At 40.2% G+C, this 27,710-nt stretch overlaps 2 protein-coding genes across 10 annotated transcripts; one reads left to right on the top strand and one right to left on the bottom strand.

Annotated features, from left to right (window-relative positions):
• Positions 1-1,157: 1,157 nt before the first annotated feature.
• On the bottom strand, positions 1,158-10,670 carry CBX3 (chromobox 3). 2 transcript variants are annotated; one of them, XM_060248674.1, is made up of 6 exons: positions 10,572-10,650; positions 8,907-8,957; positions 5,788-5,930; positions 3,846-4,011; positions 3,070-3,164; positions 1,158-1,860 (listed from the first exon to the last, which is right to left on the bottom strand). In XM_060248674.1, exons 2-6 carry the CDS (start codon positions 8,928-8,930, stop codon positions 1,734-1,736), a joined length of 555 nt encoding a protein of 184 aa, XP_060104657.1. In that variant the 5' UTR covers positions 8,931-8,957; positions 10,572-10,650; the 3' UTR covers positions 1,158-1,733. The 2 variants fall into 2 exon arrangements, with proteins under 2 accessions (XP_060104657.1, XP_060104658.1); XM_060248675.1 differs by lacking the exon at positions 8,907-8,957 and having other exon boundaries at positions 10,576-10,670.
• HNRNPA2B1 (heterogeneous nuclear ribonucleoprotein A2/B1) lies at positions 10,663-24,680 on the top strand. 8 transcript variants are annotated; one of them, XR_009555888.1, is made up of 12 exons: positions 10,663-10,978; positions 15,571-15,681; positions 17,110-17,256; positions 17,967-18,177; positions 18,525-18,626; positions 18,879-18,959; positions 19,416-19,478; positions 20,101-20,220; positions 20,867-20,989; positions 21,981-22,063; positions 23,395-23,499; positions 24,394-24,680. XR_009555888.1 is itself a non-coding variant. In XM_060248669.1 (11 exons), exons 1-10 carry the CDS (start codon positions 10,949-10,951, stop codon positions 22,040-22,042), a joined length of 1,059 nt encoding a protein of 352 aa, XP_060104652.1. In that variant the 5' UTR covers positions 10,678-10,948; the 3' UTR covers positions 22,043-22,063; positions 22,223-22,706. The 8 variants fall into 8 exon arrangements, 4 of the variants coding, with proteins under 4 accessions (XP_060104656.1, XP_060104652.1, XP_060104653.1 ...); XR_009555887.1 differs by having other exon boundaries at positions 10,678-10,987; XR_009555890.1 differs by lacking the exon at positions 20,101-20,220.
• The last annotated feature ends 3,030 nt before the right edge of the window (positions 24,681-27,710 follow it).

Below are 27,710 nucleotides of genomic sequence, written 5' to 3'. Positions count from 1 at the left end.
TGAAGTGGCTGACTTCCATATCAATCACAAGAAGAGCAAGATCCAGTCACTGAGATACAGAATGGATCTGGTTTAAGTGTATGTGTGCATAAATACATCATAAATTAAAACCAAATAATGTCCTGATGAAGGCTGAGCATATCCAGGGGCATAGTCTGCTGAATCATTTGGCCGGGGGGAGGGGGGGGGGGAGACAGAGGCCTAAGAAGAAAGTGATCTGTTCAAGCTTATGAGAACTTGTATAATTTTCACATCCCAGTTCCTCTCAGGATCTAAGCTTGTCCTGTACTATTTCTCATTTACTTGTGGGGTAACCAATTATCTTTTAGCAGTGAGGTAATTACCTTACTACTTTGTACATCAGTATGAAGTAGATATGTATTGCTGGGTATTTGCCCACACACCAGGAAGAGGTAAACTGTACAAGGTCACAATTTCCCATACATTGTGTGCAAGTACAAGGAAATGCTCCTACCACATCGTAAAGCGTCCCACCTGAAATAAGAGTAGCAGCTAACATGGTAGAGAAAGGTTTAGCTTCCTTTGGGGGAAAAACAAATTAATCAATGTTGTGCTGTTTCTTGGGCATGCATATGAATCAACTGTTCTGACAGCAATGTGAAATAGCTTGTAATCTTGTGAAGTGGTACAGAAGTAGAAACTTTTATCCCTAAACACTTAAAACTAATAATTCAAGCTACATTGTTCCAAAAAGCTGGAAATTTAGTAATGACCCAGATCAAAACCAGTATGTCAGTTTCAAGAACATATGCCAATGTTTTGCTTCATGAAGTTTCATTCCAGTACCCAACCTGTAATGGAATGAACAGATGTAAATGGATTATGTGTATTTTTGGTACTTGCACAAACCACTCATTTGCCAACATGGTATAATTTGAACTGACCAAGACTTAAGAATGCTATTAGGAGATCTGTGTGATCAAATTATTTTAGCCAATTTAGACACAGTACCAAAAAAGCTGTTACAGAAACTGAGAATTGCAAGTGATCCATGATCTGCCCTGAGCCTGCTTGCAGAGAGGATGGAATATAAATCGAAAAATAAATAAAATGCAAAGGAGTAGTTGTATCAGTCCTGTATGGGTTGTGCCTAAAGGGATATCATCACTACCAAAAACAGCCTTCAGAAGACTTGGTTTCCCATTGTTTGGTGAAGAGGGAACAAGAATATAAAAGTATTTTATTGATCACCATTCACCAGTATTTACAATAAAATAAACAATATACAGTCTGCACCTTCAACTTACTACAAAGTTTTCACTTGGTCCTCTCAGAACCAAGTAGCCACAAATACTAAAAAGAACGGCCTTAAAGATTTACTGTGCAATCCTGAACTTCAGTGGTCTTTAAAAAGTATACCTCCACTTGCACCGATAAAGGACTAAGTTGGGAATAAGATGCATGCATGTCAATCAAAATAGAGAACTACAAAAACACTTGTGAGTTTGTTCAAACTGCCATTAAGAGTCACTTAACCATTAACTTTATAAAACACTTTACTTAATATGCAGGAAGCAGTATCAAATGCTCTCCCATAATAAACAAAGCAAATAGCACAAACCCTTTTTTCTTTCTGTTTATGCAAAACACATTACTTTAAAAATAATCAAACTCATCTTAGAATGCAGACATTTTCCACATTTCTGGTAAGTCAAAACCAAACAGTTGTTAATATTCTTTTTATACATATATAAAAAAGAAAATCCAAACAATTATTGTGCCTCATCTTCTGGGCATGAGTGCCAAGTTAGCCGCTCTTCATAAAAAGCAATTACAATTTGGGGACATTTCACATTAGCTTCTCTGGCCAGCACTAAATCCGCTTCATCTGAGTCCTTCCTGTTGTAAAAATGTTAATTAAAAAAACCTTAAATGCTGTCTAATATAACATAACCAACATGTACAATTAGGATCTAAAACACTATTGCTAGCTCTTTTCAGAAGTAGGAACTTAAACATGCATAGTTTGAGCTGCATATTTGGAAGTTATTCTTTTGTAATCAATGAGACTTACACTTAAGACTAGTGGGAGTAGGATTATAGCTCTAAATTCAGGAGGAGGAGATTGGATGTATACCCTGTCCTTCACTCAGAGCAGTTTACAGTCTCCTTCCCTTCCTCTCCCCCACAACAGACACTCTGTGAGGTAGGTGGATCTGAAAGAGCTCTGAGAGAACTGTGACTGACCTAAGGTCATCCAGCAGTTACATGTGGAGAAGTGGGGAATCAAACCTGGTTCTCCAGATTATAGTCCTCCACTCTTACTACACCAAACTGGTTCTAGAAAAGAACCATAAAAGTTCTTGTCCACCAAAAGGAAGTCATTTAGAAAATTTATTTGAGTAGCCCGGGATATGGGTGGGTGTCAGCCCTATTTATTGCTATTACTAGACGGTAATCACAAATTAATGTAGATTATGCTATCAGTAAATAAACTGACAGCAACTGAGAAGGGAAGTTTGCCAAATTAATTTTCAAGGTTGCAATTTTAAATAACAGTAGGACTTATTGAACTCTGAAACTTGATTCTAAAAACTTAATAGTAACATCAGGCTGCTTTATAGGAAAGTTTAATCTTACTCTGACTTCTGCTACAATGGACCAAGTGGGGCTATCAGCAGTAAAGCAATAATATATCAATAAGATGGAAGATCACATCCCTCCCACTCAGTAGTCAATACTTCCCCATTCACTGGATTAAAGGTAATGGTAATCCTCTGTGCAAGCACCAGTCGTTTTCGACTCTGGAGTGACATTGCTTTCACAGACTTTTTTACGGGGTGGTTTGCAATTGCCTTCCCCAGTCATTTACATTTTATCCCCAGCAAGCTGGGTCAACCATGAGCCAGCTACCTGAACCCAGCTTCCACTGGGATCAAACTCAGGTCGTGAGCAGAGCTTCGACTGGAGTACTGCAGCTTTACCACATTGTACCACGGGGCTTTTTATTCGTTTACACCAGCAGAATAAAATCTATTCCTGTTTCACACAAATCAAAATTTAACATGTGTTCTGCAATACTACTGCAGTTTCCATTCTATCACGTACCATTTCATAAGAAACATTAGTTCCCCACTACTGTCTGTGGCTCCAATTATTCGCTCAGGATCAAGACCTCTCGCAAATCCTCTTGGTTTATCAATCTGTTAGAATATTTGAAGAAAAACTCATTTAGTTTACATATCCTTCCACCATTTGTAAAAATCCACGACACAGGATCCACTCCATAAATATTTCCACAGCTCCAAGAAATAAACCCTTTAAAGAGAGGCCAAACTTAAATTCCATAATATGCACATCCAAAATGAAAGTCCACATGCAGATTTTCAAAGAGTTCAGAGGCTAAGGAGGCACTATATAAAGACAACATGTTCCTGCACACATGGATTGTTGGAAATGGGCACCTGCAATATGGTAGGAAAGTGGCTGAAGTTGTCTCTCTGCTTTTCCTGCTAACAAAGTGCTGTTGTTTACTGAAGTGATTGTGCCCGATTCTCCCTCCTTACTGCAGCTTCCCATGACTTTTATCTACACTGATCCCCAAAACTGGAGCTGTTTGGAGAAAGCAGAATCCACACTCATGCTTTGTGGGATCCAATCCTATGAGTCTGGTCTTTCAACCATCAACAATTCCATTCTACGTAGCCTTTTCCCCCCTCAGGAAGATAGTTAGGAATACATTTTGCAAATGGATCACAAGAGGCTAGTTACTGCACCTTAAAAAGCATACTATGCAAAAATTGTGCTCCCTGAATTCTTACTAAGGGTCAGTTGGTATGCCAAGGATTCAGAAAAAAATATCTAAATCTTTTAAACTAACTTACAGAGTCCCTCTTCTTCTTTGATTTATTGTCATCAGATTCACTGTCTGACAGAGATTTTCTTTTGCCACCATCTGTCTTCTCTTTACCAGCTTTCTGAGAATTCAGAAAAGCTTCTATTAACTCTGGACAATCCAAATTCTCTTCAGGTTCCCAAGTATTATCAGCACTGAGGAAAAAACATACAAAGATTAATCTTGAAGTTCAAAAAGGCATTATTGCATAGTCCTATGATAACTGTCAAGGACTTCCAAGTTATATTAATCATAACTAGCATAAGTGTTGTTAGATGCAAGAGTAGCTCACCAATGGAATCAGCTAACTAGGGAGGTGGTGAGCTCCCCCTCACTGGCAGCCTTCAAGCAGCAGCTGGACAAACACTTGTCAGGGATGTTCTAGGCTAGGGGTCCCCAACCCCTGGTCCGTGGACTGGTCCTGGTCTGCAGCCTGTTAGCAGCCAGGCCACGAAGCTGGGGCGCCCCGTCCCCCTGCAGTGCTGTGCAGCCTCACCCCTCCGCCCCCCCCTCATGGCGCCTCCTCCACTCTCCATTTCTACAATTTAAGGCTGGGGAGTGAGAAGGCTGTACAGCCGTGAGGAGGGGTGGGGAGGCTGCGCGGCGCCACAAATTTGGTGTTCCTGCCCTGCCAGCCCTGGTGCCAGTCCCCGGTGCCCCAAAGGTTGGGGACCACTGTTCTAGGCTGATCCTACATTGAGCAAGAAGTTAGACTGGATGGCCTATAAGGCCCTTTCCAACTCTATTATTCTGTGCACTACATAATTATTTCAGCACTGTTATGACCATATGTAATTTAACAGACACATGAACACCAAGATGTTCAACTTTTAGAATTGCACATGGAAAAATATTATTTATTATATTTATATCCCATCCTCCCCTGGCAGGCTCAAGGCAGCTAACAATTAAAACAAAATTAAATTGTTACAATAAAATCATGGTAAATTATTAAAACATCTCAAATGTATACAGTTCAATGGATGTTTCGAAATTTAACTGCATGTGTGTGACCCTAACTGTGGTTTATTACTTGATAATCTGAGCTTTTGTTTTTAAATAAACTTCCTTCTGGATGCCAGGCCTCAGATTCAGTGGAAGCTCACAGGAGAGCAGCTCCTGAACCTGTCTGAGAGTTCCACCTCCTTGTCCACTGAATAGTATGTGCAGCTGCATAACAATCCCTGTATGAGCTCCACCACCTATTTTTATACAAAACGACCCCCGGCTGAGACCACAAGGGTCTTTTGAGAGAAAAGTTAACATCTTATGAAAACAGCTGTTCCTTAAAGAGCCTAATGTTTTATCTGGGAAAAAGTGGAATTCTGTTAACGAAACCTTACAAATGGGGTGGTGGAAATTTAATACAGTAGTTATGGTAAGAAAAAACATAAAACAGCATATTAACTTAACATCCATTATTTATTACTAAAAAATCAAATATTTCTTCTACATATATTACTATATTTTTACATTCATACGTATGCCCAAATCACTCCAAAACACAATAAAAGGACATCACTTATTCCAGAAAATTGCTTAACCTAGTATTTTTATCTTATTACTTCCAAACCCCACAATTCCCACTATTAGTATATTCCTAATTCATAAAATAGAACATAGACAGTAATACAAAGTACAGTTTAATTTGTGGATATCTCCGCCACAGATTCAAGTAAATATGTACTCTATGCTCCACAGCTGAAAGCATTTTGGGGGATGATGCCAACCATGCAACCAACTGGGCAAGGCCAAACTTTTTGAGATAAATATTTTGTTTGCTCTGCTGGGTAACTGGCTGCAATAAACATTTCGCATGTTATCAGTAGCACATGTGCCTTCCTACACCTGCACTATGGCTGTGGAAAATTGCAGCACACCTCACTAGGTATTGGTACAGGTGATATATTGGAAATAGTTAAGTTCCTTACTCAGTAAATCCCTTCCATTTCAAGAAGTATTCAACCTTTCCATTAACTACACGGCGATCCAAGACTTTCTCCACAACAAATTCTTCAGGTTCTGCTTCTTCAACTTTTTTGCCTTTGCCATTCTGCTTCTTCCCCATTTTCTGCTACAAAACAAAATAATTAGAAAAAGCACCTTCTTAATTAGTTATACTACTGTGCAACTTCAGGTTAGTAGGAATTGGGTCCACAAGTAAGACACTCAGTTCCCTCAAACTTGACATTCATTTGAAGGAGGGGTTTTTAGGCCCAGTATAGTCACTGCCATCTCTGCCTAAATTATCTCTATACAGCTTCTTGCAATTTTTCAAATTAAGAGGCTTTCCAGAAGAGCAAGAAGCAAATTTAAGAGTGTTAACTGTGGAAACAAAATATTAAAAGGCAGCTACCCTGTCTCTTAAAACACCAGTTGATTTATTAAAGGTAGAAGTTAAAATAATTTGTACGCAAATTAAAAGTTATACATGCTTAGGAAATGGCAATACTCCAAAGATATCAATGGACTGGATACTTCCTCAGAATTTCAAACATTTCTGCTACAATCATATCCATGCTTCATTTCAAATTTCATTAGAAAACATAGAATGAAAACATTCAAAAACTTCATAGTAGTTCTCAACATATTTAAACTGAGATTTTTCCAATGGGACAATCTCCAATACATTAGTGAAGACTGCTGGGATGGAGCTTTTATAATGAAGCTTACCAGTATTGAGAAGAGCTTAAAACTGATCTCCATAAAACAGTTAACATCCAAACATTATTTAGAAATTAAGGTATTACATCCACATCATCCTCAAGGCATTCCAATCTCAATAACACACAAATCAGTATAATGGGATATGTTATTTTTTTGTAATTCCCCTATGCAGTGGCTTGAAACCAATATATTAGTGTCATGCTAAAAATGCTGCAAGTCTGTTAGAACCAAAAGCAAATGTTGTGAACACTGTTTAGATGCTCTCCCTTTGAGAAGTAGCATTTGAAATAGAAAATGAGAGGAAGACAATGTGGGGCTTACAATGCTGATTCCAAAACTAGTCAGGATCAAATTACGAATCCAATGATGCCCCAGACTTATTTTTGTCAGCTGCAGCTCACCCCCACCCCACCCAGACTTTAACTGTTCTGTGGTATGTCATGGACAGAAAATCTTCTGAACTTAAACAGGAGTTCTTGCACAAGCCTAGACAGTTCTGTGTGTCCTGGCCCATGTTACTGAAAACACAATTCAAACAAATTTCTCATTTCACCACTTACCCCATTGCTAATCAAACTACCAACCCAAATGATTTTTTTCAGAATTTCAGTAAAGATTATAAGGGCAAAAAGTGTGGAGATTAATTTCATCTATTAATGGAGACTGACATGAGCATCTCAAACTAAGCTATTCATTATGGGTATACTATAATCTACCCTGGAAACTTAAAATAAAGAGTCCAAGTATTTTGATCTACAAATGTAAACTAAGATGAAACTGAAGACACTGCCTGAACTATATTGAAAAAAATGGCACATTACAGATTAAGAGTAAGCCTAAACACATATACTTAGAATCATAGTCAAGTTTATTACTTAAGTTTGTTCCGTGGGTCTAACTTCAAGCAAAGCGTTCTTAAGATTGCACACTAAGTCTCTGTAGATCACCATCTACCCACATGTATTTCCAAGCCACTATTGTGAAATCCACTTTTACCCAGAGATGTACAGTTGCTAAACATGTCAAATATTGTATGTGTTTGTTGGGGGCAGCTTTGAATATAGCTGGATGTCAAACAGATGTATACACAATATTTGCAGCTCTTGGTACAATGTGTAGAATACAGAATTCATGCTCCCTTTCTTAGGAACGATGCATTGATACAAGTTCTTTATTTCCAAACTGCATCCTTAGTTAAAAGCTCAGCAGTTGATTTATCTTTCTTCCATTTATAATATGATTGCCATTCATAATTTAATGCTTATTCATACCAATAAAGCCACATTTCTGAATAGGCTTTGTATAAAAATACAAGATACAAGTTCTTGTGAGAACAAGTAAATTGAACATATACACTGCCAACTAATTATTTCCCTTTCATGAGTGGTCCTTGACAGCACCACTAGCTTAGAAATCCCCACACTATGTACCTTGAAGAATTAAGCCACCATGGTAAAGTACCCACTTCTCTATTATTTGTGAAAAGAGGAGGATGCATTCATAGATCTCCTTCTCTTTGCAAATATACAAATAGCATCATGCCAACGGAGATTATGAGAACATACCAGGACACTGATTTCACCCACAGTACTACTGACAAGTGTGGGAAGTCTCAGAAGTTTCACCACTGGTAGAAAACACAATCTCATACTTTACTAACTGGCCTTAGTTGGTGGCAGTAGGATGCAACATCAAAAGGAAACTTACTTTGATCAGGCACCAAGTTTGGGGGACACTGCTCTGGTTAAACTAAGCCACTCTAATTAGTTTTGTAAATGTATTGCCTAGGTTCAGTGTTATGCTCAACCATTATCTGCAAAACTAGCCACACACAGTTGGCGTGAATCTCTGATAACAGGAGCAATATCTATTTCAATATCATAGTTAACTAACACAGGTCTTTTCAGTGCAGCTTGATCATTTTTAACATCTTCTGTTAAACTGGTTATAACTTACTTTCCTCTCAACAGCTTTCTACTACAGCAGGGGTGGCCAACGGTTGGCCAGTGGCTGGGGCTGATGGGAGTTGTAGGCAAAAAACATCTGGAGAGCTACCATTGGCCACCCCTGTACTACAGAATTAAAAGATAGGTTAACTGGATCTTATTCTATCCCCTTCTTTGTATGTTGCGTATAAAGGCTATGTATAGAACATGCTTCAAGAATTAATTTCTACAAAAACTCATTTATGAAAGTGGCAAATGGAGTGAGAGCAAAGTTTGCTTTCTTTCTAGTAGTCTTACTTTGGGGATTTGATATTTTGGTAAAATAATGCTGGGGAGGGGAGATGTGGATGTATCTTTTTACACAGAGATGCCAACTTATAAATTTGAAGAAACACGGTGGTAAAATCCTTAAATATGTTAGGTGCTCATGAACTTACCAACGTAGATTTATTGGTGGCCATTTTTATTGCAGACTTGCTGAGCTTTTACTAGAAAAATGCATGACAAAAGGAATGTTGCATTACTCAGAGAAAGGCATCTCAATACAAGTATGGTCCTTGTTCTATCCCCCAAGAGCTCAATGCATTATTCCAAGTGGTGAAAAGGTCTATATTTCAAATACAAGTTAATAAGCCTTGATGTTATGCCTTGATTGCAGTAATATTATTTGGACTCATTACACATATGACATTCCTCCTCATTTTTATTTCCCATTCTAATGTACCACTCACAAAAGTCTATAGGACAGCCTTACTGTTCAAAAACCTAAAACATAGGCAATAATGTAATAAAACCTTCAATACTAAGGTTTGATTTCATATTCTTAGACTACATGGCTTCAGATCAATAGCTGTGACAACGATAATTAAGTATTATGGTCTATATGACATAGCAGTATAGGCTACCTACCTATCTTAAAAACTGCACATACCGAATATTTGTATCTCAAATAATTATTTCACCAATATACTTTTTAAAGGCAAGATACAAATATCCTAGAAAGTGATAGAAAGCCTTATTCTAAATCCCACTACAGTTCATTTGCACCGTGGTTTCTTGGCAACCAATAAGGAGTATCAGCCATAAGAATGAGAAGAGCAAGGAAGAGACCAAGAACACTCTTTGACTCAGCAATTCTGCCTGGTTCCCCATCTCTTTGCAGGAGATGCAGTACCATGGTAGCATCTAGGCCATGCAAATCGCTCATAGCGCCTCGACTTAGAATAAAACAGAGTAACAAAGGCCTGTTCCAAAGAACTAAATGCTTAACCACGAGGCAGATAGGCAAGAAAAGGGTGGGCGGGGGGATGCATGCAAAGATAAGTGAGTCTGGCTGGGCCTCCCATATCCAGCAGAGCAGAAGGCAAAGATATGCGAACCGCCGAGATCGGAAACGCCGCGTCCATTACATGCGTGGAAACTCCAGGCCACACATTAATGTTGCGCAGTTAGAATCACCATTAACCCTCCCCCGGGCACCGCCACGTTTTGCCCACACCTGCAAGCACACCACCACCCATCGAGGCGCTAAAAACTTCAACGGCTTTAAAATATACGTCCACGTCTCTAAGGGCTCTTCTTTGACTGCGGCCCAGGCCGCAGCCACCTTTTTCGTGTTGTAATTCCCCATCTCTTTCCCCATCCGCAGATGGCTCATGCATTTATTTTGGGATTAATTCCCAAGGCTGTCGGCTAGACTTACTTCGAAGAAAGATGCAGACGGGTTCGGCCTGCTCCGACCTGTGTATGCCTTGTCAGTGCCCCCCCCCACCCCCGCAAGCAGATCAACAGACTCTCCCCCCCCTCCAAAAGGGAGTGGGGTAGTTAGTTGGAAATTATCTTAAAGGCAGCCTACGAAACAAGAGCCCTTTTTCTAGGCCCTCGAGGAGCCAAGAAACGGCGGACATGATAGAGGGAAAGGAGGCGGGGGGGGGGAGAACTTGACGAGGGAGGAGAAAGAGGCCACGCCTGATTATTTCTTGGAGTTACATAAAATGTAAGCCGAATTTTCAAAAGGATCCACGACCTGCTGCTGCCTACGCTATGCACATACACGACAAGTTAGACAAGAGGGGGAAGAGAGTAGGGGAAAAGAAAGATACGGACTTCAATGGTGCCCAGCGGCTCGGCTCCCCCGTAGTCTCCTGGCTCCCGGCGCGCACTGAACCAGCAGCAACGACATTTAAGGGGGCGGGGAGAGAAGGAGGAGGAGGGCGGGGGGCCGCGGCAGCCGCAGCCAGGGCGGGAGTCGTGAGGGGGTTGGGCAGAGCGAGAGCGCCGCTGCGCACTGCAAACACCCACCCTCTTTCGTTCCCGCCCTTCACTGCGCCGCCGCCACAGTGCTAGCCGCTTCACACACGTCCGCTGTCGCCGCCACTGCCGCCGCCACCGCGTCTAGACCCGCCGGAGCGACCGAGGCAAGAGGCATCGCATCCCAGAACCCACTCGCTTTCCTTCTCCGTTTCTTCAGCGACCCGAGATGCCTCGTGGAGATCGGGAGAGCGACTGGGTGAGTGAGGTAACGGACGGCGTGGCTCCATAATGGCCGACTCCCTCCCCCTCCACACCCCATTGTGTCCCTACCGCGTTTCCTTCTCACTACCAGGGCCTCGCAACGTGGGTTGAGGGACAAAATGGCGGCCGCGGCCGAGGAGAAGGGTTTGAATTGGTTTTCTTTTGAGGACTGGGCTTCTTTGAAGCGGCTGCCAGCTCAGGGGAGGGGAAGGAAGCGCGCCAAGCTAAGAGGACACTATGGCGGCTTGTTTCACAGTCGTTAGAGATTTGCTTGCTCACCGTTTGCCCCTGCGAGGTTCTCAGGTGGAAAGCGGTTAAATGAAATAAAATTTTTAGCGGTTTTCCCAATCGTGAGGAAAGGCCGTTGAACTTCCACATCAAAGGGAATTCCTCAAAGAAAAGCGCATTTATATAACTCTCCCCTCCTCCAGGGGGACATGGGCCGTTAGTTAATTTTAGCCCTCCCTTTTGGCGCGTTAATTATTCTTCGCCCCTCTTCGGCAATTTCCGGGAAACGGTTAGCTCAGGCTTTTGTGGCGGTCAGGATTTTCCGGAAGTTCTCGAAGACGCCAAGTTAAGGGAGAAGAGGACTTCGGATTTGGAACGACCTTTATCGAAGATGGCCGGCCATATTCGGAAACTGGCGAAGGAGTCTTAAGTCGTGTCGATGCGTACTTCGGACATTTTCGGGTCGACCTTACCAAATGGCCTTCCTTTCTACTTTTTTTTTAAAAAAAACCCACCGTCTTCAGCCTTTTAACAGTGCGTTCTCCTGAGCGCCTACACTGAAATGACTTGCATTTCAAATAAAAGCCCAAAGATAGTATGAAATTGTGGGGGGCGGCGGCTGTGTATTATATTTCTGTCCTGTTTATTTTGATACCATTACAATTCAAAATAGGGTGCCGTTTTCGAAGGAAATGGGCCGATAGGTAAAGTTTAAAATTTAAAGTACGTAGCAGCGAAGTCCGCCATTACGAGAACGACTAACCCGTATTCTGAAACGTTTTTACGCTAAGCATATAGCGTTACACTGACAGTGGAAACCAAGGCTCGGGTGTTTCATCAGTCTGCGCTCGGGATTGCGGTATGCCTGTGCTGGTGGGAGAAAAAAATGCGGCATAGTACGCTATTAGCGTAACGTTCTGAGATGACGCAGCCCGCTAGTTGAGACACTTGGTGGCGCAATTGGCGGAACTTGGTTCTTTCGTCTAGTGAAGACGTTAGAGAGGCGGAGGAGGAATGTTCTGGAAGGGTCGTCGGCGGTTGAGGGGGGAGGAGGAGGCGGGAGCGGGTTATGGAGCTCTGCCTGGCTCATGGGGGAGTTATGGAGGTCAGTGGCTCGCCTGATTAGGATCTGATGAGCCGCTTGGGAAAGAAGGCAGGGCTGGGGAGGGGAAGAACTAGAAGTAGGAAATCCAGCGATGTAGTCTCATTTGAGAGCGCCTAAGGGACGTGGCTAGTTAATGCCTCCGTAATCTAATTGAGAGAGAAAAGGGACGCAGCTGTGCGGATGGGAAGAAAGTACCTTTCTTGGCCTTCTGGGAAGCGAGTTCCCTCCCCTTCCCCGTGGCGTTCGGCGCCATTTTCTCTCCGAGCCTACTGAGTAGTACCTCGTAGAGTCGTCACATGGCGGAGCCATCTTCCCTGGGAAGGCGGGAGAGCTGGTTCAGACACTGAACAGTGGTTTTTAATCACTTTATAGCGGAGTAGGCAGTAGAAACTCACTTTCAGATTAGTTGCCGACTCCCCTTTTCAGTTTTCCTGTGGTTAAAAATCTATTGAAAGAGATACACGACAGCGTCTATCGTACAATAGATTTGTGTCTCCATGACACACTCACTGCGAAGAACTGCCCCCATCGTGTCACTTCATCTTTTTGTCGTCTTAGAAATGGTACTAATTTGCCTTGGTAATACGTTTAGCCATCAGCAGTGGAGTCATAAGTGTTTTGTGTATTTCAGTGATCATTGTTATTAAAAATAACGTCATCATTTCTTTGCCAATATAGCCTTCCTTAATTTAATTATGCAGTATATTGTGGAATTTTAAACCCTGTACTGCATAATCAAATGGCTTAAAACTCATGAGCAGTCTTTGTAGACTTGCATTAAGAACATAAGCAGAGGCATGCTAGATCAGACAAACTCGTGGCCCATCTGTTCCAGTATCCTGTCCCACAGAGGTCAACTGGAGGTCCGGCAACACAGAGGCTGAGGCATTTTCCTGGTGTTACCTCCTGGCAATGATAATCAGAAGTATTCTATGTACAGGATAAATGTTGTTTCAGGAGACAGTGGTGTTGGCCTTGATAGGGAAACCCCATCTTGAATACCTCTCCCCACCCCCCACCCCGAAAAAGGTGAACTGATATCTTTTGGGATTCTGGTGTAGAAAATGTGTATGAATTACAACTGAACTGCTTGTTTTCCAGCCTCCAGAATATTTTGACAAATGAGTTCTGAAACCATTACAATTTCCTCTGGGTTAAAGAACAGATATCTGTATAATAATATGGCTTATTCTCAAATTGTGGGAATTGACCATTAGTCCATGTCAGTTATATTAATGCAAGCTAGTGCTTGTTCCATATCAATATATTCACGTAGCAGTGTCTGTAGCAGCTAACATGGAAACACAATTATTATCAATATAAATTTCAACTTGGCTGTATATGCAGATGCTAAAATTCACATCAGGGCCACAGAGAGAAGAGGACTTTTGTACAAACCTAGGGGTGACCCAGGTTTGTAGAAGAACCCTAAATTAAAGAGTTAAGTCTAGAACCCCCAGAAGGGGCACGTGTGGAGGAGGGAGGGAGAAGAAGCTGCTAAGACAAAACTGGAGAGAAGCAGGGAGGGAAAACTACCAGGCCTCTCAACTGCTGAAATGGCTGTTACCCCACTGGCAGTGACAAAACTGGAAGTAGGCAGTGGAGATGTGGGAATCACTTTCCCCTCACTGCCAAGGTAGTGACCTGAGGCTTGGGATTCCATAGTTATTCCTGTTGCTGAGGCAGCTGAGTGCCTGACCCATGGGGTGAAAAGAATGATGAGGGGAAGAGTGACGGGTGGGTGGAGAAAGCAAGCATGAGTGACTGGTGGAGTTGGGGAGTGACAGAAGGGTGGGCAGAGGGGAGGAAGCAAAGGTGGGGGGAATGGTGTGCCCCTCCTTCAAAGTTCCTTGTGGGTTGCTGCGTGTGGTATTAGTGAATTCATAGAAGTATTCTTCAGTTTATTTACTTGTTGATAGCAGCTGTGTTTTTAAGATTTATAGCAAGAATTCAATAGATTGTCATAGTCTATGTAGCAGTGTTGGAACACCAAAAGATCCATTTCCATTTTGAAATAATTTTTGTTAATTTGTTACACTGTTAAGATGGAAGCATCTGTTTTCGAAAAGTAGCTGATGTTTGGGGACTGGATTAAGATAAATCTGGATATTAGTAAATGATTATGTTTTTCCCCTAGTGCAGTATTGTATCTGTAGTTTTCCACAAATTGGTACAAGTATATTTATAGACAGGTAGGAGCCTTTTGCTTTGTTAGGTTGAATATAATTAACAGGGCTCTTTGGCAGGGTAAGAGAGAACATGACTTGGTTACCTTGAGTAGGTGGTTCTTTGCCACAGATGATTAGGCAAGCAGCCTTTTGCATGGAGCAGAGTACTAGTAGGAAGACTCCAATTGTTTTTATTTGCTTTCAGTACATTTTACCTTGCACTTCTAAGGAATTCAGGGCAGCATATATTGTTTCTCCTCCTTCATTTTGACCTCACAACAACACTTGTAAGGTGGTTCAGGCTGAAAAATAGTAAGGTCACCTAGCAAACTTCATGACTGATTGGGGATTTCAATCTGGATCTCTATCTCCTGTGCACACCCTTTGCAGTCTCAGTTTGTGTGTTAATATGCCTAGGATTGGGCTTTATGTCCTGCAGAACTGACTTGGTACTTGTGGTTATGAGTGAAAGCAATTGTATTTCCAGTTATATTTCCTTTTTGATTCTTGAGATTATATCAACATACATTGCAGCTATACTGCAGTTCAAGCAGTTAACTAAAAAGAAAGATTTTTATATCATACCTTGGGAAACAAAATAATTAAAGTCTTGTTTTCTGTAAAATATTTTTAAATTTAATATTTTTCTATACTTAACATACATCAAATTCTAAATGAGTTCTGAACTTTCCCCATGAGCATGTACAGCTGCAATGTACCTATATAGATCCCAGTAGGCAGCCATGTTGGTCTGAAGCAATAGAACAATGCAGTAGACAAGTGCACCTTTAAGACCAACTAAGTTTTATTCAGAATGTAAGCCTTTGTATGCTCTTAAGCATACAAAAGCTTACATTCTGAATAAAACTTAGTTGGTCTTAAAGGTGCACTTGTCTGCTGCTTTGTTCAGCTGCAATGTATGTTGTGTGTATGTGTTTGTGTATTATGACACTAAAGTATCACTTCTTTCATTGTTATCAGAGAATATGCTGCATTTCCAGTATTTTGGAGATATTAAAGTATTATGGAAGACTGTTGAGTTTTAATACATTATACTATTGTCCATCATCTTTTTCTTTGATTTAGAGGGAAAAGGAGCAGTTCCGCAAGCTATTCATTGGAGGTCTGAGCTTTGAAACAACAGAAGAAAGTTTGAGAAACTACTATGAGCAATGGGGAAAGTTGACAGATTGTGTGGTAAGTTGTGAGTGTAATCTTACTTGTTTGCATTTTCTTAAAATAGTTGAAGTGGTTTAGGTAATCTGATCACATAACTTGCACTGATCCAGTTTTCTGAAGAGCAGGACTTAAAACTTCAGTGAAATTGGGGAAAATACCTTCTTCAAGAGTTCACAATTATACAGGTCTTGGGGATGGACCAAAGTGTGCTGAAATCATCCATATGGTATATCGCTTTCAGTGCTTACTGAATTATGTATGTGGCAGGATGTAGTTGTGTCATCCAGTATGGCATTGTTAGATTGTAGGTGGAAAACCTAGGGAGAAATTGGAACATATTGTTATCAAACCTCACATTTACTACATTAAGAAGAAATACATTGTGCATCATCATCAGTAATAAATAAAAGCCCAATCATGGTGGCTTATCTGAGAATTTTCATTGGTTGGATGTGATCTACACAGGATTCGCTCACACTCTTGTCTCTGGTGTGCCATTGGCTGATTCTGCTTTCCCCCACCCACTGCTGGCCCTGTCAGGCCACTGACCTTTAAGGGAGACAGTTCTCTGCCAACGGGTTCTCCTGGGGGCTTACCAATCACTACTGCTTCTCTTCAGGGCCCATTGTAGGAAATCTGGGACAGCCCCCCCCCCCAAAAAAAACCTCAACAACAATGCTGTTGTGAAGCAAACAAACTGTGAGAGACATGTTCATGAGCCAAAACAGTAGCAGTTCCTTCTCTTCAACTGACACAAAAGGAATGTTGATTCCACAGCAGCAGATAAACAGGCTGCCCCCTTTCCAGAGATCAGCTTCCTTTGAGGGGGGGAGTCAGTGCCTTCACTTTGGGTAGATGGGAAGACAGCAAGGATGGCAGGCACGCGCCCAGAGCCTCCTTCTAGAGCCCATTGTATTTTTCTTCACAACGGGCCTTACTACTAGTAACTAAATAAATCGATTGAAATCTAAAGAGTTCGGTGTGCTAGGAACTTGACTGTGTGACCATACCGCTGCCAGTTCAGAAAATACAACTTAGAGGGGGGAAACCATCAAGATTGTAGTGGAGGGGCCAAAGAGCTAAATGATATGAAGAGAAACCAGAGTATAGATTGTAGTAAACAAATGGAACATTTTGTTACATATGTAGCAATGAGAAAATACATTTTAAAAAGAAATATCTTTGATTATACTTCTAATGTAATGATAAGTAGAATAGAATTCTAACCCAAATAAATGAGAGAATTTAATCCATCTAGTGAAGGCAAAAGTACCAAGGTTTTTCAAAGTAGCCCAACATACACCCCCTATCTATAACATAGTGTTCTTCAATAAACTATTGCAAAATGCCACTACAGTTCAGAAAAGTGAATGAACAGGACCAAGAGATGAGACGGTATAATGGATAATTAAATATTTACTGTAAGTGTGGCAATATTTCCCATAGGTAATGAGAGATCCTGCAAGCAAACGCTCACGAGGATTTGGCTTCGTAACATTCTCATCCATGGCTGAAGTTGATGCAGCAATGTCTGCCAGGCCTCATTCAATTGATGGGAGGGTGGTTGAACCCAAAAGAGCGGTAGCCAGGGAGGTAAGACACACTTTTACTGTTTTTTATTTGTGCTTTTAAAGCAGCACTGCCTTTGTTGCTGGTGGGTATGGGATTCTGTACTTTTGAAGAGAAACATAGTTGTCAAGCCTGCTCCCTCACCAGTGCAGTTCATCACTGACCTGCATTTGTGTATTTATACATGTGGAGTGATTTCTGTTGGTTTACTGAAGGCTAAACACACAAGGTGTATTCCATTACATGCTTGTTTTGCAGCTCCTATAAATTTAACTTGGTGGTTTGCCAGTTCAGAGTTGGCATGTTGTAGGAGCTAAGACACTGAACAATGCAGTCCTAAGCATAGCGACCTCTTGAAGATAAATGGACTCCGAAGGGTATAACTGTTTAGGAATGTGCTGTAAGCTATAGATCAGAAAATCTGATTCAGATTTTGTCTCTGTTGTGAACTGACAAAGGGGGCCTTAGGCAAACCATTTTCTCATCTCTGATCTGCAAGATGGGACAGTTTTAGCAATATTTATTATGGTAAGACAGATTAAACCATGAGAAGAAAAGAAACACAATTGCTAAAATAACAAAAATAACTTAATCTATGTTTATCTGTAGTGTCTGGTGGTTTATATTTCTCATGCAGTTTTGACTGCAGCAGTAGCAAAATTGATAGTTTTCATTAGCAAGTGGAAATTCAAGAACCAGCAACTAACTTAAGTTTTGATAAAACTTTTTTCAAGGAATCTGGAAAGCCTGGGGCTCATGTTACTGTGAAAAAATTATTTGTTGGTGGAATTAAAGAAGATACTGAGGAGCATCATCTTAGAGACTACTTCTCGGAATATGGGAAAATTGACACAATTGAAATAATTACAGATAGGCAGTCTGGTAAAAAGAGAGGATTTGGATTTGTTACCTTTGATGACCATGATCCTGTGGATAAAATTGTGTGTAAGTAAACATTAGTATTGTATATAAGAAATTGTTGCTCGTTCTCCAAGGTATGCGTTCATTCATGTTTACCATTGTTCGCATGCCTAAGGTTTTAAAATATTCCTCACCTATCATGAGAGCAGTTTGTGCTATCTGTTGTACTAATGCCGTTATTTATGCGCCAGTTTTATAGCTTGCAGTAATGTAATCTAGCTACAATTAATTTATTACTTAAAGATGGTGATCTAAAATTCTTACATTGCAGTCTCTGCTGTTTTCTCTAGAATAATTATGAAAAGAAACTGCTGTGACAGTCAGCTTGAAGATTTGACTTAAATTTAGTCTTTATTTTTTTGTCATTACAGTGCAGAAATATCACACTATCAATGGTCATAATGCAGAAGTAAGAAAAGCCTTATCTAGACAAGAAATGCAAGAAGTTCAGAGCTCAAGGAGTGGAAGAGGGGGTATGTTACAAATTACTTGAAATTAGGGTTCTCCAGCATGGTGCACTTGGGTGCTATGGTTTACTCCCCTGGACTTCGGCTTAGTTTGTTTGTGTGGCTTACTCCTGTGGTGGCCATTTTGTGGGCCCATCCAGTACCATATCAGATTTCCAAAGGTTCCAACTGGCTCAGAAATTAAGGCCCCTGTATCAGATAATTATTTAGCAGTAAAGTAATATTCTAGCTAACGGGATTATTCTAATGTACTTTTAGGTAATTTTGGCTTTGGAGATTCACGTGGAGGTGGTGGAAACTTTGGTCCAGGGCCGGGAAGCAACTTCAGAGGTGGATCTGGTAAGTTGCATGAACGCTGTGATCCTACAGAGCTAGTGTAGTGCAGAGTATTGGACTAGCATCTGGGAGACTCAGATTAAATCCCTACACTGCCATGGGAGCCTGCTGAGTTACCTTGGCCCAGTCACATAGTCTCAATCTAATCTACCTTTTAGGTGTGTAAAGATGAAATGGAGGAAAGGGAAGCAGTATAAGGTGATTTGATCCCCATTGGAGAGAAAGGCATGGTATAAATTAAGTAAATAAATACAAGTAATTACTAAAAAAAAAACAAGCCCAGTCTCTTGACATTTTTTTGATTTGTGACCCCTAAAATTGGCATTTAGGTTCCACTGGTGAGGAGGAGCACTATCTGCAAAATGTGCTTCTAATTTCCTTATATGAATATCTGTATGCTGTCTTAGGGTGGTAGTGTTCTGTTATAGGTAACTTAATAAATTATTTTCTTGTCAATAGATGGCTATGGAGGTGGTCGTGGATTTGGTGATGGATACAATGGGTATGGTGGAGGACCAGGAGGTTAGTCTTGTGTTCTTGCAATTAAGAAGGTTCATCATATATTCCCTACCCCAGTGAAAACTGTCCGTCTGTCATGCTTTCCTCAAGTGGTGTAATTCCTGTAACGGAACAGGTGGCCATTCTTTTTTTCTGTCCCTTTTACCACAGTTTTTACATGTTGGTTTATTTCCTATCCTACAAGGCTTTTGAATTTCAGATTATCTAATTATCATCACTTGTGTCTGGAATATATGGTACACTGTATATATACTCTAGTAATTCAGATAGCTTGTGGTTTGAACCAAGTGCCTATTTATATTTATATCTGGGTAGAATTATAATAATTTCCATGGATTAGTTTTTATGGTTCTGCAGAGAGTAAATGTAAAGCCAGATCCATGGATGAAAGCCACTGTGCAACAAGCTGCTTTTTCATATGCTAAATGGCATGTACAGCTTTGGATAAAAGTTTATAGTACAACATGTTGGTATGTTACCATAAAGAGTTAAAGTCTGCTAGATGCACAGTGTGCTCAGATCTTAAATACCTTAAAAAGCTGTCTGGGCTATGGCTATCATAGTTTCTGTAATTAGATACTTTGAAGTTTGATGTGAGTAGCATATTTGTTTTATTTTATAATAGGTGGCAATTTTGGTGGTAGTCCTGGTTATGGAGGAGGAAGAGGAGGATATGGTGGTGGAGGACCTGGATATGGCAACCAGGGTGGGGGCTACGGAGGTGGTTATGACAACTATGGAGGAGGTAATATTTCAAAGAGGGAAACCTTCTAAAATTAGTCTTAGATGAGATGTGGGCATGGAATGGGAATTATTTACAAGTGTCTTCAGTGTATAACTACGTTTGATGACAAGATTTAAAAACAGCATGATTTATTTAAATTTTGGTTTAATTATAGCTTTTAGCAGTGCTGTTCTTGAAAAATAGGTGCCAGAACACTTGAGGGAAATGAAGGAGAAACACACAGGTGTTCCCCATGACCTTTTAAACTTTTTTTTTTTTTAGAACTTTGTTTCCACAAAGAGATTCTGGAATGCCATTCTACCTTGTTCCTCCAGGGGGGGGAAACCATGGCTTTTTAGCATATTTACATTGTTGGCCTACAAACTATATTTCTCCTGTCGGCTGCTTCATACATGACAATTTCCTCTATGAACGGAGATACAAAAAATATGCGTTTTGTGTGAGGGAAAGTGATGCTGTGTGAAGGTCCTTCCTTTGCTTTCCTAACTGCGTTGAGCAGTTGATTTGGCTGAGATGAGGTTACGCATCGATCTTCATGTATGTGCAGGAATTTGAACCTGTTGACTACCTACATTCAGAGCTGAGCACCCAGCTCATTGTGCCGTACTGGAACATTCTGCATATAACTTTTTTTTAATCAATTCAGGCAATTATGGAGGAGGAAATTATAATGATTTTGGAAACTACAACCAACAGCCCTCAAACTATGGTCCTATGAAGAGTGGAAATTTTGGTGGAAGCAGGAACATGGGGGGACCATATGGTGGAGGTAAGAAGTTGAATGAAGTCGTTTGTCTTTTATGTGCTGTTAGGTCTGTCATGAAGAAATTACTTAATGAACTAAAGGTCCATCAGGTATGTCAGGCAGGGGAGTAGTGGAGGCTTCCACATAACTCACTTGTTGAGTGAGGAACCTAGTTTATTCCTACTACTTGCTCTGCCCACAACAGCAGCAACACCTTTATATTGGATGGTATAGCAAGGAAGTAGGGTGGAATGGAGTTCCATTTATTTTCTACCTGCCTCTTGTCATTCGTGTAGTTTCTGTAAGCCAGCTTTTGCAAACCTCATTTTGTCCTTTTACACCAAGCCACTTACAGCATTCAAACCCTGAGAGGGAGGTAAAGAATGCTTCCCCTCCCCAACTTCTTAAAACATAGAATTGTTTACCTTTTCATTAAAATCATGGATCAGGCTGCAGAAAGAGGGCTATTGATACCTTTCATTTTGGTTGTAGTTGGCCTACCCAGTGCCTGAGGTGTAATTGTTCTTTCCCAAAATGCATTGCTTTTCTGTTCCCCTGAGGGTTACATTCATACTGTAGGTGCAGATAAAGAGCTGGCTCACTTTTTTAAGCGGCTAAACTATTCTGTGCTTGCAGAATCAACATTTTTTCTAAATCTGTTTCTTTGTCAGAAAACGTTCGGAACTGACTGACTTCTATATATAAAATGTATGTTACTACTGTTCTAAAAGAGCATGCCGCCTTCCTGAGAGTTCTGATGTACCACAGCAATTATGAGAGTTGCAAACCAGAAATGGATGTCTAAAGAATTGTATAAACTGATTTAATCAGATCTGGTGATGCTTGTGAGATGTGAGAATTATGTATTGAAAGATGATAATGTCATATCAGTGTACTCCTCAGTTCTCACCAGTGAGGGAAAAAAACAGTATTAGCTGTGGATTAAATATGGAATATGTTAACAATCTTTTGTAGGAGTTGGTTGTTAATTTTGTTTTCCATTTTACACATATAGGAAACTATGGTCCTGGAGGAAGTGGAGGAAGTGGGGGATATGGAGGGAGGAGTCGTTATTGAGCTTCTGTAAACTTTTCATGGGTGAGTGTGCTTTTTTTAAGTGCTGAAATTGCATTGTTTCTGGATTTAGCTGCAGGGGTAAAAGTTTTTTAGGATCATATTATCTTTCCTTTAAAAAGAAACTGGTTAGATGGATAACTTCATAACCTATTTTTTTACTCTTTACTTCTGTTGAAACAGGCTTCACTGTATAAATAGGAGAGGATGAGCCCAGAGGTAACAGAACAGCTTCAGGTTTTCGAAATAACATTGTTAAGGAAACACTTATCTCAGTCATGCATAAATATGCAGTGATATGGCAGAAGACACCAGAGCAGATGCAGAGAGCCATTTTGTGAATGGATTGGATTATTTAATAACATACCTTACTGTGGAGGAAGGATTGTAAAAATGCCTTTGGAGACAGTTTCTTAGCTTTTTAATTGTTGTTTCTTTCTAGTGGTCTTTGTAAGAGTGTAGAAGCATTCCTTTGATAATGTTAAATTTGTAAGTTTCAGGTGACATGTGAAACCTTTTTTAAAATTTTTCTCAAAGTTTTGAAAAGCTATTAGCCAGGATCATGGTGTAATAAGACATAACGTTTTCCTTTTAAAAATTTAAGTGCGTGTGTAGAGTTAAGAAGCTGTTGTACATTTATGATTTAATAAAATAATTCTAAAGGAAATGTTGTGTAATTATAGATTTATTTAAGATACTTTGTAAATTAAGGCAAGGAGTGGGTAGTAGAAGGTCCCACAAATACCACAAAGTTATTGTTGTACATGTGAAATGCTGGTCAGATAATGTTTTCTGTAAATTACCAGGTTTAAATATCTAGATAACATAAGGGATATCTCTGCAAGGAGAAACACCTTTTTAGATCTTTTAGATGCTGCTTCTTCAATGGCAAGGAAAGGAAATATCCCCAGCGAGGTACTCTTCCAGGGACACAGGTCTAGTGCAAGAGAACTCTTGAGAACGGCACTAAGTTCAGCCAGTCTTAAAAAGCTGTGCTGTACTTCTGCAGAGCTTTAACTACAGTAGTTTTATAAGGATGCCAACGAAAGCTGAGGGTGTAGAGCAAAATAGTTCTAAGCTTCAGTTAAACTTCTTTAGGTAAGATCTCATTTACTTTTCCTTTCTTAATATTCCAAAACAAGAAACTAATATTATATGACAGTGTACTGTTTCAGTATAGTGGTTATGTTATTTAGTTTAACATAGCAATGAACTGATTTAACAACTGTGCACTGAAAATTTTAAAAATACTGTTCTGTTTTTGTTTTTCATTTTTTCTTTCGGGCTATTATATTTTCATTTCATTTATTTTAACTTCAGTTACTTAACCTATTTTTTCCCCTACTGGAATCTAGCTTTATGCACCATGGACAAGCAATAGACCTGCTGAGCAATGAACCAGCCAAGTTGTCCGTTAATGCTTTGCAAGGGTTCCATCCCTTCTCTGGTTAGTTAAAATGGTATGTTGCCGTTAATTTAAATGGTATAATTTATATTTTTGCCTTCAGTCTTAATTTTCCTAAAAGCCTAACTCTTTTAATATTTGTATGTAAAATAAGATATACATAGGTGTTTCACGGAAGTCTTGCAGCTGTAGAAATTCAAAGTTCCTGTTGCAGAACTTAACAGAAATAAATGTTGTTATTGGTTTCTGACACACATTCTTGTTAGTAGAACTGTAATAGTTGTGTTCAGGGGATCATATGATACTAAAATAGAAGTTGAGGCAGAACTTAAAACATGCATGCAGGTTGGAACTGACTATGATGGTGATGTCTTGTACATTTTGTTAATGTCAGTTCATCATCGATCTTCTGTGCAGTCCCACATGGGGTCTGCGTGAGCAGGCCTCCCACAGGATAGGTCTTTACAGCTAGGAGCCTCCAGAGGGCACTGCACTGGAGCCAGAAGCTTGTTTCTGCCCAGGGACCACCTGGTCCTGCACAGCAGTGCTATCTATCCTCAGTACCTCTAGCACTGCTAGAGCATGCAGGAGGGGGGAGGGTATGTGTGCCTGCACAGAAGATAACTTGATGAATAATCATTACAGGTAAGTGCAGCTTTGTTATCGCTCCCTCCTCTATCTGTCAGTTAATGCTTGCAACTTCTAATATACAGTTGAAGCCAAACATTTTGTGCAGAGTAGGATTTGCTTCATATTAACAAGATTATAACCTGTTGCTTCTTTTTGCTCTGAATTATGTTTTTAAACTTTTAACTGTTTGGTACAGATGGCACACTAAAAGGCATGGGTTTGTCTCCTCAGTGGCTCATAGCCATTTGCTGAAATTTTCGTACAGGAGATGTGAAAAGATATGATAAACCTCTTCAGATGCTTTCTTTTTCTTTGGCAGGAAGGTGCCAGCCTGCAGGTAACTAATGAAGAAGTGGTCAACCACAGAAACTGCCAAGATATAAGAAATTTGTTATCACAAAATAATTGGCTTTGCTGCTTTTATTAAAAACCTTTTAGGATATATTACTACTACAGAATATTAGTGCAGAGACTTGTGATTTTTAAAAAAACTATCAAATTTTAGCAATTCTGTAGAATTGAGTCAAAAGGAAATCAAGACCAATGTTAAAGACAGTAATTATTGTGTCATATTTTTATAACTCATAATAAACTTTTATACAAAAATATTTCTAGTCTGATAACATTTTAATATTTCATACCATTTAAACTATAAACTCTTAACGCTTCGACACTGTTTCAGAGCTTGTTCCAAAGTAGATGCTGTTTAAGAAGGTAAAAGTAACAAGAAGTTCCTGTTTTATCTTAAAGGGTTTTGCTGAATATAAGGCAATCTGCTCAAAGATGAATGGTGAATAATGTGTATTGTTTTTCCAGAATTTTCGGGGCTGTTGTAAGATCTAACTATAGTGCTTAGTCAGGTATTAAGTTTTCTGTCAGCTCAAGGCAGTAGACACAGACTTTATATTAAACAGTTCCCATTTAGAAATGGCTTTCTTCTGTTCCTCAAATAGCTTCTGATTCAGTGTTGGCAAGGCAAACCTTTGGTGTCTGTGTTCATCATCTTATACTAGATGTTTCCATGCTTGCTTGAGCAAAAGATCTTAGAATTGTAAAGTAGGAAAGGGACTCTACGGGCCATCTAGTCCAAACCCCCCCCCCCCCTTTAGCCTAAAGCATCCCTGACAAGTGTTAATCCAACTGCTGTTTGAAGACTGCCATGAGAGAGAGAGTTGACTGTCTCCCTAGGCCACTGATTTCCCCCTCTGAACTGCTACTGTAAAAATAATTTCATCCCCTACAACCGGCTTTAACCCTTCTCTAAAATCATGTGTGGAGGTTGGGGGAACCCTCACAAAATGCACTGCAGCATGGAAGAGTTGGCTGTAGTGTAGAAGGGGGAATCAAGTGAAATTCTTTTCTTTGCTCATCCAAAAGTGTAGAAAATAAGCTTCTCTGATACCTGGGGGGAAAAGGAAAGGTCCCCTGTGCAAGCACCAGTCGTTTCCAGCTCTGGGGTGACATTGCTTTCACAGCATTTTCACCGCAGACTTTTTACGGGGTGGTTTGCCATTGCCTTCCCCAGTAATCTACACTTTCCCCCCAGCAAGCTGGGTATTCATTTTACCGACCTCGGAATATCTGATTTCCCTTTAAATCAGCCTTTCAGTAATTTGTCAAAGGCCTGTTTACCATTTATACTGCTTTGGCATTTAAATATGTCTACACATTATTTGTACCATTAAAATAGAAACGGAAAGCTTACAAACCATGTTGTATGAGGGTATGCAGTTTGTGTGTATTTAGGATCATGGCTTTCAACTGCCAAAAAAACATGTGGTATAAATAGTTCCCAGCACACCTAAGATAGCTTGTAAAGTCTTCATAACTTCATTCTGCTTGCCCTAATAACCAGTTGTCTCCGCAGACAACTCATAGGATAGACATATTGTATATTATATTTATGGAACTACTGTACTTGTTTTAGACTATTCGGAGGTCCATGAGGAATTGGTGGTAGGGGGGGACTTGCTCTTATTCAGATCTGCCTTTCCAGTATAATTAAGACTTGATTGGTTCTCCATCCCTGTTTCATTGTTTCCTCTAAGTTCAGTTGCCTCTTGAAGGAAAGTATATATATTTTTAATTTGAAAAAGTGACTTGCTGCATATCTGGGTGTCTTTATGTGGCTGACCACAGGCTGCATTCAGACTAAAGTTCCTGTGTATGCCAGGTTTCTCCCATCCGGGGGAAAAAGCAACAGCCAGGGAAACTGGATTTTGTGGGGGTATTTTGGTTAGCTCTGAGAGAGTAAAAACATTCCCCAAGTTGAAATGTACCTGCAGAAGCATCAGGATTCATTTCATTGCCCTTGCCCTATCTGCAAGCACTCTACCATCAAGTCTGTCATTCAGAATGGTCAAGCAGTAGAAAGGAGATGGAATTCAATGTGGTTTCAGTGCTAGTACCTAGAGCAGGGGTGTCACATCCAGCCCATGGGCCATATCAGGCCCCCGAGCAACTGGCTGTCATATGCTTCCTTCTGCATAACTGCATTGCAAGGCTTGCTCAATCACACAGAAGGTACAGAGCTATTTTCTCCATTGGCTGAGGCTCCTTTGGAGAAGAAGGGGGAGGGAGAGTTTGCTTTGCCAGGTGCTCTCAATTGCACAGCAGAGCTACTGAACCAAGCCTCTAACTTTTGGCTAAGGCTCCTGGTCCCCAGGGAAGGAAGGAGAGAGCCAGAGCTTCCTTTGCCCAGTTCCGTGGATCCTATGGGAGAGATACAAAGAATGTACCTTTAAGACCAAAAAGTGCTAATGATTTAAGCTTAAATTAAATTCTTTGTACCCTTTATAAAGTTTATATTTCTGCTACCTAATCTTAAATAGGTACATACATGACACGGCCCAACATGGCTTGGCCCAACAAGGTCTCATTTGTGTAAGATCTGGCCCTCCTAATAAATGAGTTCAACGCCCCTGAGATCAAAGTGGTTATTTCAGAATATTCAGTGTATGTATTGAATCGCTTTTCTCTTCATAACAATGCATGGGGGCTTAATGTCATGTGAATGCAAAAGTACTTTAATGTATAATGATAAAATTTAATAATTCAAAACCTGTAGTTTTAAAGTTTTTAGCAACCTCTGTTCCAGATTTCAACAGTACAGTCCTAACAAGTTATACTCCTATAAATCCATTGAAGTCGCAGGATTTAGAGAAATGTAACTGTTTAGAATTGTACTGGAAGTACACTTAAGATCACCGCCTTGAATGGCTAGTTATATAATGGTTTTCTTACAGGAGTAGTGAACACAAAGAACAATTAACAGGCAAAATGTTTCGCTATCACAGAAAGGTGTATCACTCAAATTTTCAGCATAAATTCTATAATTTACGTGTTTAGTAAAATGCTAAGCGAGGTAGAGTTTTGCTATTGCTTGGCTTTTCTTTCAAGGTGTGTATGATTTCGCTTACCATATTGTTTACTCATATCCTGTATTGTACACTTCTGAATAATGGTATTTAAATTTCCAAAATTTCTAAGATATATTTTTAGGCTCAGATTGGATTATTTTCCCAGGCACAGCCAAAACATTGTTATTTCAGCAGCAGGTGAACAGTGTATTGGCTTGGGTTAACAGGTCTTCCCCCATATCTCTTGTCTGAAAATGTTCCAGTAAAGACCGTTCCA

This window comes from Heteronotia binoei, chromosome 10, assembly GCF_032191835.1.
Source record: "Heteronotia binoei isolate CCM8104 ecotype False Entrance Well chromosome 10, APGP_CSIRO_Hbin_v1, whole genome shotgun sequence".
Lineage (NCBI taxonomy): Eukaryota > Metazoa > Chordata > Lepidosauria > Squamata > Gekkonidae > Heteronotia > Heteronotia binoei.
The sequence above is the reverse complement of the archived record's forward strand: the minus strand, read 5'-3'. Positions and strand labels throughout refer to the sequence as shown.